At 45.7% G+C, this 15,060-nt stretch overlaps 2 protein-coding genes across 2 annotated transcripts in view; one reads left to right on the top strand and one right to left on the bottom strand.

Annotated features, from left to right (window-relative positions):
• The window catches only part of Insyn2b (inhibitory synaptic factor family member 2B), a 107,863-nt gene extending 106,064 nt beyond the window's left edge, over positions 1 to 1,799 (bottom strand). Inside the window, 1 exon segment of the mRNA NM_001430319.1 lies at positions 1,631 to 1,799. The gene's annotated coding sequence lies outside the window, so the exon portion shown is untranslated.
• Dock2 (dedicator of cytokinesis 2) overlaps positions 1 to 15,060 on the top strand; it is a 418,958-nt gene that overhangs the window by 327,723 nt on the left and 76,175 nt on the right. The window contains 2 exon segments of the mRNA NM_001419946.1: positions 4,019 to 4,117; positions 6,396 to 6,490. Coding sequence (NP_001406875.1) covers positions 4,019 to 4,117; positions 6,396 to 6,490 — 194 coding nt within the window.

Genomic DNA, 15,060 nt, shown 5'->3' with positions numbered 1-15,060 from the left:
AGTTACAAGAATTGATTGTCTCAGGTAGCCAAAGAGGGTCCTATGCGGCAAACGTGCCCCGCCAGTCTGGCTTTAGGTAACCCCTCATCAGCCGAGTGCCTGCGATGATTGCACTTATTTTTATACATTTGACCTAGTTTTAAACTGTGTCTCCTCATGCTGTGATTCATTAGCCACATTTTAAACCGCCCGATTAGAGCGAGGTGACTCTGCCTGGTTTGTGCCAGAGTCTCAGATTCAATTTCTCTCTGGAATTTAATATGCAAGTCCCTCTGGTACTCTTGTTTTAAGAAGCAATTTCCTATCCAGGCACCTGGCATGCTGCTTTGGTATGGATGAGTGGCTGCCTCATGCCTGGGTAGTAAATATATGTCGATTATAGAATTTCTGCTAGGAGTCAAAAGAAGAGGGTTCTAATTGGCTCAGATTACAAGGGGATCCCCCAACTCCCCGAGAACCCCGTGCAACACTGAGGCTTCTCCAGGTCGTTGGAGGGGATTGGGAGTGTGAACTTTTAAGGATATAAAGTTTGAGCAGCAGGCGACCTTAGGGCTGGCTCTGTTGGCTGCCCAGGGAAAATAGTCGCCCCTACCCCCCAATTTCTCTAAGAATTTTAGACATGGCAGGTATGAAAGTCTGGCCTCAGACTTCAACTTGGGAAAAAACAAAAAACAAAAAAAAAAAAAAAAAAAAACCGGGAGAGGGCCAAGACACAATTGCCATTTTGAGGACAGTCTTGAAAGGAGCCATCAGATAAGCACAATGTGCTTCCATTATCCCTTCATTGCATGGGAGAGCGTGAATGGCCATTCAATTCAAATGACAGAGAAGAGCCTTTAATGAACCTAGTGCCTGTGGCTCTCTCTACTTCAGGGTGTCTGTTAGTCACATCTATGTGATCGCCTAAGGATCAATACCAAAGTGAGCTGGGCACTGTGGGAGAAAATCAGGACGCTTCCGGTTCAAGATAAAGCAGTCAATTTTTGGTTAACAGGCAAACGCAAGTGACCTGTCTAAACTTCCATGGCAGTTGCATGCAAATCTAGTGGAAGGCACCCGACTGGGCTCTTCTACGTGCTTGCCGATCAGGACAGAGAAATTAAACGAGCTGGTAAAAAGTGATTTGGATTGATCCGTGAACTCTAAGGCACCGACTGACTCCTAATAAAACAATAATGGTTTATTTCATAAAACGGTCAAACTCTCTAAGGGAGAATGGAAACCACCCCCTCCCCTCTTTCATTATTTAAAGAAAGAAAGAAAGAAAAAAAGGCATAGAAGTTTCCTTAAACAAACCCTAAGAGAACGCAGCCTGTTCGAGGTAATTCCAAGCAACTTGAGCTCCTCTGAGGTTTGCTCTTTACATTTTCTCCTCTTCCAATTCAAATCAAGCCACTGGGAATAACGAGCCTTGCGGATCGAGGCATTTGGGGCAGCCTGCAGTTCTGACAATGGTGGATTTCCACCACACACACACACCCACACACAGTCTCAGCACTCGGTTAAGCCAAAGATTTAAAGTAAAACTGTTGTCCGAGAGACCACAGCATTTCTTTTTCTCCTACAAGATCATCGATTTAAAAAAAAGAGAGAGACAAAAAAAAAAATCAAACCTTCCCATATCTCTTACCTTCAAGCAGTGGAATTACCTGCAGAGGATGCAGCCCCCTTTCTCCTACAACGAGTCAGCCTTTGAGCAGAAGTGAGATAACTCCAGAGGAAGGGAAAATAAGCCCTTTATATTGTAATTTTTCACTGTTTATATGCAAGGAGTGTAGTGGGTCTGCTCACGTAGGAATAAATAAAAAGACGAACAAACTGAACGGCAGCTACCAAATGAAGAGAAAAGCCCTCTAGTGGCCGCAGGGTGAATTCCTTCAGGAAGGGAGAGAAGAGACGGAGGGAGCCGAGGAAGCACAGGTACACACCCACACACACACACACACACACACACACACACACACACACACACACACACACACACTCACACACACCCCTCTACTACCTCTCTCTCTCTCCAAACTCTCTTCCTTCCCTACGTTTAAGCTAGCCAGAGGTATAAAATGTCATTTCTTGATTTCAGTGAGACCTCGTGCGTGAAGTTAGCTGCTTCAGCCTGGTTGGAAAGAGTTGAATAATTCTGCAAACTCACTACTACCCCCGCCCCCCGGAGGTCTAGCCAGGAAATAACAAGCAGGTGGAACCCCCCAAGGCTTTGAATTCCTCTGTGCAAGGTGGCTGGGGATCCTGAAAGTCTATGCTTGGTGCTCTGGGCCAGATATCCGTGTTTCCTAACACGGGGTGAGTTTAGTGGCCGCCAGGTCCTGTGCAGGTGACCTGCTTAGTCACAGAGCTCCCTTCTTTTAAAAGGTTATTCAGCTGTTCCAAAATTATCAATAGTATCTTAAGTGAGGACCCTACATCGTCACCCCATTCTGTTCTATAACTGGCCCTGCTGATTGGGAAGGCATGGCACCCTTCACTTCCTAGTTGAAAAGAACCAGGAAGCAATGGGAGCCCGTACCTATGTGAGCTACTTTGGTAATTGAGAGCATGCGACACATTTAGCCAATTGAAGAGACCTACCAAGGAGTGCAGAGGAGGCTTCCTGGGGTCATTAGCACGTCCAGCACTAGAGCAGACCTACAGGCCGGCTAATATACAGATTACATGCGTGCATGTGTATTTGATATTTCTAACAACATGAGAATTTTTTAAACAAAGGCCACAGTTTGTGACACACACATAGACACACACACACACTCTCTCTCTCTCTCTCTCTCACACACACACACACACACACACTCTCTCACACTCTCTCTCTCTCACTCTCTCTCTCTCTCTCACACACACACACACTCTCACTCTCTCTCTCTCTCTCACTCTCTCTCTCTCTCTCTCAGGTATCACACAACTTTATTTTTCAACATGGAACTTCGAGCCAATCCTCAGCAGTGGGAGTCCCTGGATACTCCCTGTACCCCACCACTATCCAGGCAAGCTTCAGACAAATCTGTCCTGGGCGGGTCCACACTGAGACCTCCTCTGGCCAAGATGGCAGTCCCTCTAGGATCTGGCAGGAAACAGTTGAGAATATCATCTCAGCCCTGCTTGACGAGTGGCCAGTGCTTTCTTTGTCAGCTTCTAGAATGTATCTCCTCAAGTGCGGCTTCTCTATGCCAGCATGGCCCCAGCACAGACACTTAACACCCTGGGAGGGAGAACACAGGAGAGTCTGAGTGATGCTCTGGGCCATGCCTTTCTACAGTGCATGCTTCTCCACTCCCAGGGTTCCCTCAAGACCCACCTCCTCCTCGGGTCTCTACCTTGATTTCCTTCTTGTCTGACTCCTTTCCTCATGAACATTAATCATGCTTTCCCAACTAAATAATAAACTCGCTAAGAGCAAAGGTTGTCTCTCCACATCTCCTTTGTCTTCTTTATCCCTAACAAATGCCAGTCCCGGTAGGTGTTAGGTTCTCTCATGGCTGATTGATTCATGGCGATCCAGTAACTGATCTCTCTGCAGAGACTTGCAATGCACTTAACGGCGCCGTTGGAGAGGTTGATCTTTCCAGGAATTCTTCTGGGAGTGGATATGGGCACAGATAAGACGGTGGGGATTCACACAGACAAAATTATTTACCAGAAAATGAAACCGACCGCCCCTGAGGACCTTGGCTGGCATAGGCTGAGTCTCCCAACATCCACAGAGTGCAGTTCCCAAGGTGCAAACAGCACAGAGGTGGGGCTAGGTGGTGGGTCTGCTCTTGGTTCTGTATCTGGAGCTCTTAGCACAGCTACAGACACATAATGGGTGTTTAATGAGTGCTTTTTAAATGAATTAGCAGTAAGGACATTTCCTCTTAGGGAATTGTTTTACATGCCAGCAAGAGGAGACACTTCACTGCTGGGTGGCCCTTTATCCATGCCTGGGGTGGCTGTATGTTTTCAAGTTTGATGCTAAGGAGACAGAAAGGACACATTTCAGCATCATATTTTCCATTATGTTTTGTAGAGTCACTTCGTGGCATGCATGACAGCCATCTTGGACCAGATGGGCGACCAACACTATTCCTTTTATATTGAGACCTTCCAGACCAGCTCAGACCTTGTGGTAAGTCTGCAGGACATGGCGGGGGTGAGGGAGGTCAGGCAAGAAATGGAGAAGAGAGGCGTGGCATACCTTGTGCTTCTGCTCATGAGTTTGGGGCAAGAAGACCCCTACAGATCTCAAGCGCGTGTGTTGCAGATTATGACACACGCATCTGATTCCATATCTTGTATAACTCATGTCTAGAATGTGTCTCCAGCCCATTAAGGTGTGTGCTATGGCTCCCACATCTAGATTCCCATTAGCAAACAAACACTTGTTGATGAATCGTGAGTGCTCTGGAGCTCAAGAACATGAGTGTGAGAGCCCCAATATTTTAGCTTGGACTCCTAGATAAGCAACTATGTGGCCACAGGCAAGCTAACTCCGCTTAAGCCTGAGGTTTTGTTGTTGTCTTGGTTTGGTTTTGGTTGTTGTTGTTTTCTAAACTGTGAGCTAGGGATGACCCTGTCTGTGTCAGAGGCTTTGAAACCTGAGTGTGACAGGAAGCACTCAGCAGAACAGCTGTCACTATGCCGTGACACGTGTACAGTGAGGGTTGGTTCCTGAGCCCCACTCACCTCTCATCTGCGACACCCACCACCATCACCAGAGAGAATTCACAAACTTGGCTCTCTGCCAAGGGTCTAGTACGTAGTATGTGCTTGATCCTTGTGGGGTAAACATTGCCCCATTCTGATGTGGAAGCTGGGACCTTATACCACAGAGGTGATTTTTTTCCTAGAAGCAAAATTTGTTAGAAATAAGCCAATGCCATTTCCAGACTTTCACAATTTAGCTTAAAGCAGTGTTTTTTAAATGATATTCTCCATAGCCCCCTCACTACCCTACCATAAACACACATACATCACATATTACACCACACACACACACACACACACACACCACATACCATATCACTCACACAAGCACACAAATGTACATGCACACATGTATACACACAACCACACATATAGACCAACACACACACCCAATTGCACACACACGGTACACTCCACATGTACACACATACTACACACACACCACATACATACACTATGCCACACACACTCATACACACAATTGCACACATACAGTATATTCACTCACACAAGCTCACACCACACGTATACACCATACCACACACATACTCTCACACACAATGGCACACTCACATCACACTCACACACAGTTACACACAGCATACTCACACTCACACATCCACACATGTATGTATACACGAGAACACATACCATACATATACACCATACCACACACACTTGCATACACACAACATACTCACATATACATACACACAATAATTCACACACACAATTGTACACACACAATTGCATACATACAGTTTCGTAGCACACTCACACACAATTGCACACACATAGCATACTCGAATGCAAACACACACACACACACACACACACACACACACACACACACACACACACTTACCAAATGCAGCTAATCCATCTTTATCTATCTCATGCATTGGGTTTTAGGTGAGATTTTCTCTGAGCAGAGGCTGCGGCAAACATGACTTGACAAGCACTGCTTAAGGGAAGAACTGCGCATGGGTGGGTTCACTCTGAGTTCGAAGCTTTACCTAAATCACCTGGGGATTTGGCTTCATTACTTGCAGCTCAAGATGATCTTGGTACCAGTGGTTCTTGACTTTGCTGTCTGGATCTGTGCCGAATTTATTTTTCCTAAAGATAAAGATAAAGGTTAGCCTACTGGCGAATTTGCTGGAGAATGTTTAAATCCACTTTGAACCTCTTTAAAAGAGAGGGAGAGACCCTTGTTGCCTCTCTTCTTTATGAGTTTACACGCACATGTGACATTTGGATTAGCTGTGCCTGTGCATTGCTAATTAGATGCTCATTTAAATAAGTGTGTATTTGCTCAGTGACCCGAGACTGTACCATATAGTGTGGGTTATTTACTTCTCAAATACATATTTGGGAAGATGATTATGAAACCATCAGCAAATACATTTACTTCTTTATTCCTAACGACAGAGCCAATAGTTCTTTATTCGCAGAGACCATTTTTAGCCATTGTTCGTATTCTGCTTGTACCTGTGAGGCAGAATCTTGGTAGCTGACTTACAAATTTCCATTTCTAACCCGTTGCGATGACTTCGAATTCCTAAGCAAAAACCTGGGCCCCTTCTCAATCCTAACTCTAAAGGAAAATGAGGAAGATATTCGTTCACTACCACCAATACGTAGACACGTGAAGTCTGTCCCTGGACTTGGGGTGACAAGTGTGTTTGGCACTTTTATAGGACTTCTTGATGGAAACATTCATCATGTTCAAGGACCTCATTGGGAAGAATGTGTACCCTGGAGACTGGATAGCCATGAGCATGGTCCAGAACAGGTAAGCTGTCCAGCGTTTCCAGAGTGTGCCTCTCGTGTGCCCACCATTTATTTTAAAGAACACTAGCTATAGAAGGGAGGGAAGAGATTAAAAGGTTAACAGGCCCTTCCTTTCTCTGCTCAAACACAAGGAAGAAAGAGTTCACCCATCTTGAACTTACTCTAAATAGCCCCGTACTCCTTTTGTTTTCAAGTAGCAGTTAAAATGTGATACTGTGTATGATAGCAAGGTTTAGGAAGGTGTTATAAAATTTATGTTGTTCGAAAGTTCATTTAGAGTCATAAAATGTTTTCTGTGTCATATATTAAGTAAGTGTTCAAAGCACTGGGTTAAACCTTTAAAGGTCTCCGTGTTACAGTACTGGACGGGCGGGGAGTGCCTTCAATATGCAAATATGATTTTCTACGATGAAGAAATGGGGGGAGCATTTTACAGATGAATCTGCTTTTGAGACAGTGTAGGGTATAACGTATGCACCTTTTGTTTATTTATGGAATCCCTAATCAAGTCTCACAGAATATCAATGTAACCCAAGGATAACTCAGATCCCACACGAGCAATCGCAATGTGAGGTAAAAGATTACAACCTTCACTACTGTGTCTCTAACACCATCGTGGCAAGGTCCACGCAAGTCCCAAGACTCAGACATTTCTCATAACCTCTTCCTGCACTTCCCTGTCCCCCACTGTCTTTTGCATGCTGTAGTTCCCCTGCTCTGTCTCCGGATCCTGTTCTCAAGTCCCACCCATGTCCTCTCTTGAGCAAGGTCCCTCCCTCCCTTTCTCTCCCCCTTTCCTATGGCTCCTTACATCTCTTTCATGTCTCTCCCATAGAAAGCCCTTCATCTCAAAGACGTTTCTAGTTTTATCTCCCTGTGCTTAAGACCTCTGTTCTTCATTACACCGGCCAACTATTGGCTGACAAAGACAGAAATGTCCCCAGAGAGTGTCAGAGAAGAAAAACCAGAATATTCTTGAGTGAAAACACTGGAGGAAAGACTATGCATTAACATTTACATATTAATGATGCTGTCATTGCATAAGGTCTGAGATCTGTCTCTCGCATGCTAAGAGCTGATGTAATACCGGCTGATCTCTGGAAAATTGTTCTTCCAATTCCTTGGCGCCCAAGTGTCCACCGTGTGATAGACACCTGGCTCCAGTACTCTTGGACTAGCTTTAGGACTGCAGGAGGGGCGGAGGAATCAGTCAAGGCAGAAGAAGGCATCTGTCTCCACACCTCCTCTTATTGTAGGAAGAGGGAGCTCTTCCTGGCAGCACAGTGTCGGGGAGCATATCATCCTAGCCTATGCTCACTATGCCTGGTTCGCATCTCCCATGCTTAAAGGCTGGCTTTGCAATGACTAACATGCTGGTGATGATTCTACTAAGCACACTGTGGCTCAGAAGTAGACTCTTCCCTGGCCTTGTGTCCTGCCAGCTTTCTGAGCATGAGCCCTATGGAGGAGCAAAGACACTCATACTTGGAAGGGCTCTGTGCTTGGTTTAATGCTCATGTAACCTCTTGACTCTTAATCATTTTTAGACAGTGGGACCCTGTTATCATTTTGTACTGGCTCCATAAGTTGTGTAGCTTCTCAGATGTCAATGGTCAGCCATCTTGGATTAAGGTAGACGCGATCTGCTACTCTGAGCATGGTCCTTCACTGTATGCCAGGAGATAAACAGATAAGTCTGTCAAGTTCTATGAAGCATCCCGGAGATGGTACAGGGTCATTTGCATTTGGGATTATGTCCACCTTCTCCTGATGTCTACTTCTCTATATGTGTATAAGCTAACCTCCCTTCCTCTAAAAATTCTACACCCTGTGATTCCCTCACGGCAGGAAAGCCTGTTTTCCATTCAATGTCTGTCTGTATGTCCTCTTAGCTGCTATCCTCACAGCCTGTGGCCAGTTCTTCACAGGACTGGTCAGTTTATACACAATGAACTTTTCAAGAGCAAACTCCATGTGCAACCTGACTTTGTGTATCTAGTCCTAGTGCAGACAGTGGCATTCATGAATATGTACAGCCACTCTCTGTGCCCACAGGGAACTTCCTGACTGGGATTTTAAAGGAATCTGGGCTTTTGAAAGTAGAAGATTTATGGGTTCAGATAACTTGAAAAACTTAGAGGTCTGGTCATGCTCGGCCGTATCCAGGCGTTCAAATGAAGACAGAAGAAACGGACGCCTCTCCCTCTGTCTTGTCTCTGTTGGCATCATTCTCAAACGGACATTCCCTTTAGAGGAACGAAAGTACACTCCACAGGTTGCAAGTGTATCCATTTAATTTTATTATGTGCACGAGTATCTTGGCTGCATGTATTCCAGTGAACCACATGAGTGTCTGATGCCTGTGGAAACCAGAAGGGGTCATCAGATCCAGGGATAGTTTGTGAGCTTCTGTGAGGGAGCGGAGACTGGAAGCAGTGTCCTCTGAAGAGCAGCTAATGCTCTGAAGTGCTGAGCCATCTCTACAGGCCTGCAAACATGTATTTTATTGAAAGAAAGAGGAGAAAGGAAAACGTTCCAGAAAAACCTGCCGAGAGAAGTTTCTCTTTTTATTTTCTTTTTCTTTTTTCTTTTTCCAGTCAGTGCAGAGTAATTCCCAAGGCTAATCTTCAAAGTCTGGTTTGGGCTACATGTTCATCCCTAAACCTCTGTGGCAGAAAAATGAAAGGCATTTTTAAGTCGAGCTTTGATCTTACGACCTGCCTTCTGAACCAGAGGTAGTATGGTCAATTCTACCCAAACAACAGGGAACCAGGGAAGTAATAGAGAAGGCAGCTCTCCAAAGAAAAACCCAGAGTTACTGTTAGTTAGGAAGGAAAACAGATGACATGAGCTAATACAAAGCCAGAGTTGGAGTTCATCAGGTAACTTTCCCCTTTTGGAGATGTGAACCAGGAATTCTGGGAGAAGTTCTTAGTGATCTGTGTGAGGAGCTTTTGGAAGAGGCCAGAGATGTTCTAGTTCCATTCCAGTTGCTATGATAAAGTACCCTGGGTGGGGGGGAAGCAACTTTAATTGAGAAATGGTTTTTATTAGGCTTAAAATTCCAGGTTCCAGCCCGTTATTCTAGGGAAGGCAAGGCAGGAACTCAAAGCAGCTTACTCCATCTGGTCAATAGCACATAGGAAACAAATGTGTGTATACCTGTGTCTAGCCACCTTTCCCTGACTCCCACACAGTCTACAATGGTGCTACTCATGTTCAGGGTGCTTGGTCTTTCTTCCTCAGTTAACTCAATTAGGAAAGTTCCTCAGAGATCTGCCCACAAGCCAACCTGATCTAGGCAATCCTTGCCTGAGACGCTCTTTCCACATAATTCTCCATCGTGTCAAGTTGACAAGTAAAGCGATCCTTCTGTCTCTGTACCTGGAAAATGGAAGGCAGGAAACTGAAGAAAGTAGAATTGTCTCCTAAATTGTCTTCCTGCTCTGATCAGTGAAATACATGTCTTTACATCTCAGTCAGTGTCCTTTAAACTCTGGTTCGAGGGTACAGCATGGACCGCCTGTAGTCCAGGTTGATGTTGAACTCATGACGCAGTGAAAGAAGCAGCTTTCGAATGCATGGCCTTCCTGCCTCAACCTTCCAAGTCCCAGGGTTACTGACCTGCACCATCACAGCCCACTGCAACCCTTCCCTTTTCAGAAATTCACTCAACTGCAGTGTCAGTTTCTGAATCTCTGGAGAGAGGGTAAGCGCAGTCCATTTTCCAGGATTTTGCATTTCTCGTTTCGGATGGATGGTTGTTCCTCAGTACCACACTGATAACAAGTCAGATGTCAGCAAGCAGGGCACTGGTATCACGAGGTGACGCCAACTTGGTCTTGAGCTAGAGAAGCGCCTGCTAATGTCGCCTCCCCCTAACGGTGGCTGTCCTTCTGTCCTTGCAGGAGAAGAGCTTAGTCTATAGGTTTCTTTCATATTCTGGCTACAAGGATGGCTCCTCCACTTACGGAGCTCATGATGGTTGCTCGTGACAGCTACACTCTGTGCGTTATTTCATAGCTGATATTTGTGAAGCGCCTAGACCAGTCCGCTGTTACAAATGCTCTGCACACATTCGCTTCCCCGCCCCTCATGGCAACCTTATGAGCAGGAACCACCACCATTCGCATTTTACAAATGGCACAGCCGACTGACTTACTCACCACTGCAATGCCTGTGAGAAAGAGAGACGCCATTCAACCTGTGCCAAGTCCTGAGCCCAGGCTTCTTCACCCTGTGTACCAGAGACATTTGTCTGAGGAGCCTTGAGCAGACATCCAGACAGCAGCCCTGAAGGGGAGACAGGCTGCCAAGGTCTTGCAGCTAGTTTGGGGAATATACACAAACAGAATGTGTACCATGATTTATAGTGGGACACTCACCTAAAACACCATTTCCTCTTCCCCAGGAAGAAACAATCCACATACGCACCGAGCTTATCTCTAAATTAGCCGACATTCCAACTAATTCACTTTTTTTCCCTTATCTTCCTCGCTCTTTTCCTCTCTCTAATCTTTATCTCTTTTCCTCTATTATCTGTGTTACTGTAATTAATCTATTACCACCTCTGATTTATGCGTGTATACGTGTATCAGTCATCTATTACCCGTGTTTCTGTTTGCGGGTGGAGAAGGTGGAGTCTTCTGGCTTTGAATGTCTCCCCAGCTGGGGGCTGTTTGCCTTTGCAAAGGGGAAGGCATGTCTACTGTAAGAAACTCTTTCTGCTAGAACATTTTTCCTTTTGGTAAGATGCAGCATTCAGCATGATCTGATTTACATGGCATATTTAAATTTTAAATGATCGAATTCTTCATAATGTTGTAAATTAACACAATTATGCTAGGAAACCTCTCTCTTCCCTCTTGCATCTGCACCTCGAGCAGGAATCATAGCGCTTCAAGGGGAGTCAGGGATTTAAACACATCTCTACGGCTGCTCTTAAAACAGTCAATCAACGTTTATTGAGTGCCTAAGGCTCTAGGGAGGGCACAGATCCATTCAAGTTTCAATCCCGAAGGCTTCCTTCTACTAAGGGAAATAATAAGTTTGACCAGAAATTCGTCCAAGTCCTGCAGTGACCCTCATGGGAACAGAAATAGCATGAAGATGTTCTAACTAGCGAGGGTTGCATCTCCTTTGGGGGTCATGTAGCTGACATCCTGCACACCGCATATTTACATTACAGTTTATCAGTAGACACTGAAATAATTCTGTGAGCAGGGGTCACCACAACACGAGGAACTGTATCAAAGGGTTGCAGCATGAGTAAGGTTGAAAGCCACCATTGTTGCTGATGACTTCCTGGGTTCAAATCCTGTCCCCTTCATTAGTTATTGACCTTGGGGAAGTTACTTAGCTGCTCTGGACTAAGTTTCCCTCCCTGTAAAACAGGACTAGCAATAGTCGCTATTACAGCAGAGTGAGGCATTTATGTGGCTGAAACGAAAGAATAAATGGTGTAAAGTAGTTGGGACAGTGTTGACACACAGAATGAACTTTATAACTATTGTTTTTACCTTCACATTCCTGTCACTGAAAATGTGTCCTGGGGCACGTCTGGAGGACAGAGGACAAAGGACAACTTGTGACAATCCGTTCTCTCCTTCCACCACATGGGTTCTAGGGATCAAGCTCAGCTTGTCAGGCCTAGTGACAAATACCTGTGTCGGATGAGCCTTCTCGCTGGCCCCTGATTTCCTTACCCCACATAGCACGACTAATGTTGAAGTGCAATAGGATTCTAGATTTGGTGAGGCTGCTGCACCCTCAGGGGAGTGTGGAAGGGCGCTTCAGGCGGGCTGTGCCCAGACAAGTTGGTGTATGCTGCTTCTCCCTAACCTCTTGGTACATGAACCTTGGGACGTTGGGGTGATAGGAGCAGGTTAAAAGTTCAGGAAGAATGCATGTGTCAGGCTCAAGGGAAGCGTAAGAGCTCTGCTGCCCAAGTGTATCTGTTATATCTGTCCTTAAGTTTTGACCAGTAGACTCAGCTATACCCTAAGGAACCACAGGGTAGAGAGCAGGGTTCCCAGGAGCCCTCAGATCCCCCGAATGTTCCTTGCCAGGGAGGGTCCCCACTCCCTTCTCTGCTTTCATTCACGTCCTATTTTGGTGTGGCTCTGTGCCTTCATAACAGAGTGCTTCCGTCCTCAGATTCACCATCGCTGAATGTGGTGGCAGCAAGCTGAGACCCGGAAGAACAATGGCTGAGGTTTACTGAGCTTACCCATGTGCAGAAGCACTGGACCCTCATGCCTAGGTTGCATCTTACTGGGTATCCACACTTGGATCCTCTTATAGAAGGTGCCAGTGAGATGCTGAGATGGTCAAGGTCATAGCTCGGAAGGATGGAGCATTGACTGGGCAAAGTTTGCTGCAACCTTTGTGGGACTCTGGCTACTGTGTGTGTGTGTGTGTGTGTGTGTGTGTGTGTGTGTGTGTGTGTGTGTGTGTGTGTGTGTTATATGTGTGTATATATGATATATATGTGTGTGTACATATATATGTGTATGCATGTATGTATGTATGTATACACACACACATACACACACACACGCACACACACACACACACACACACACACACACACACACACACACACACACACATATATATATATATATATATATATATCCCACTATGGATAATAAGGTGAGGTTGAGTTTTGAAAATGAACTTTATTTTAAACAACTTATGTTCACTGTTGAGAGCCACAGAGAGTTGAGTGTTTTCTTGCTTCTATCCACTTCAGAACAGCTTTTTAAAAAAGAAAACCAAGAAAGAAACTCCTTATACTTCCTATCTTGAACACAATATAGAGTTAAGTGGGGTTCCTACATTCAGCTTTTGGCCCTCAGAGAAGCTGGAAGGAGGTGAGACAGCTGCCTCTTAGCACCACCAGCGCATGGCTGATTAGTTTCCAGTCACTAGCCCAGCCTCTGGGAGCCCCAGACAGGTTTAAACTGACAACCTCAATAATGTCTGTTCTGGAGTTACCGATAGCTTTGTTGTTAGCAAGAATGTAGAAAACCCTCGTCTGGGTATCACATTTCAGCTCCTGAGATGTTTGTACATAAAGTGACAGCCACTCAATGCGCTCCCATCTAGAGAATCAGATAACTAATCTTTAAGGGGAAAATATAGATGTTGTTTCAAAGGCATCTTAGCAAATGGCAAAAAGAAAAACCAAAGAAATCCCCCTCTTTGACAGTCTGATTTGGGGGAAGGGTTGTGGGATTTTCCATTCCTACTGTTATGTGGTCCTACCTGCTCAAACTTGGTTGCTAGGTGTTCCTTGCTTGCCGTTTGTCTGTCTACCCATTGGCATCTGGTTTTATAAGGAGAAGTGGGCAGCCTGAAGGATCCAAGGGATTTTCCAGTGACCACTGTGCAACTGCAGGCTCTGGGTTAGGCCCTGAGCTCAGCACTCATTCCCTGTAGCAACTCCAGGAAATGGCTCCCTCACGACAGTATAGCAGGGAGGAACCTGAGACTTCAAAAGGATAGTAACATGACCCAAATCCACAGAGCTTGGAAAGTGGCAAAGTCAGAAATAACACCTAGGAGTGTGTGCATGTTCCAAATTCTGGGATCCCAACACTAGAATAAGCTGACCCCTCCACACACACTTCTGCCCCTCAGCAAACAACCTGTAAGTATTTCATGAACTACTAGTGCAGCCCTATTACCAAGCCGTGCTCCACCAAAACCAAACAACAATAACGACAACAAAACCCTCTAGTACCCACCATGCTCAGCCTGGCCAAGTTATAGCAGCAATGTTTATGCACAGCCCCCATATGTCCTGAAAGCTTCTGCTTTTATTTTATGGGATTTCTCTGGCTGCAGGGTGCTCCATCGGTCTGTAGGAGTGGGATGGGGATGAATGCACTGGTACCTTGGAATAAGTGGTCCAGGAACAAATTCTAACCACTAAGGGGCGGCGAGAGTGGTATTAACAGTGCAGCTTATTTGTCTCCTAGGAGGGGACACTTCTGACAGGCAAATGTGTTGTGTAAGGTCTCTTAGTGGCTCCCAGGCATAATGGAGTTCAAATTATTACCCACAGTCATCAGCCCTTCCTTTATTGGCCTCCTCCGGTACCTCAGGCGGGCTCTAAGCATTTCCCTGGACCAGCCACTCGGGGGACAAGGAGATATTGGATAGCCTGCTGCTCAGTAGGAATGGTGGGACCAAGATGGCAGAGTGTTTACCTAGCATGCATTGGAGTCTAAGTTCAGTCCGCAGCATTGAAAGAAGGAAGGCCAAATCCCAGGCATAGGCACACAAAGGCAACGTGGCCACATCTTAGCTGGAAGGCAGCCACAAAACTCCAGGGTAGTGATTATGGCTTTGTCCCTATCGGTAGCAGTGAGGCAAAGCGAAGTAGGTAACTCTTGACCTATTCTGAAAGCAATGCTAAGAGGATACGCCGACAGGCTGAGTGTTGGGTGTAGGACAAAGCCTGAGTGAAGTTTATCAGAGTTGATTTGTTTTCCTCTTCGGAAGCAAGTGCAAGGGGGCCCGCTCTTCATTTGTGCGGAGGGGGGGGGGATTACCAAGAGAAGC

This window comes from Rattus norvegicus, chromosome 10 (assembly GCF_021556685.1).
Source record: "Rattus norvegicus strain SHRSP/BbbUtx chromosome 10, alternate assembly SHRSP_T2T, whole genome shotgun sequence".
Classification (NCBI taxonomy): domain Eukaryota; kingdom Metazoa; phylum Chordata; class Mammalia; order Rodentia; family Muridae; genus Rattus; species Rattus norvegicus.
The sequence above is the reverse complement of the archived record's forward strand: the minus strand, read 5'-3'. Positions and strand labels throughout refer to the sequence as shown.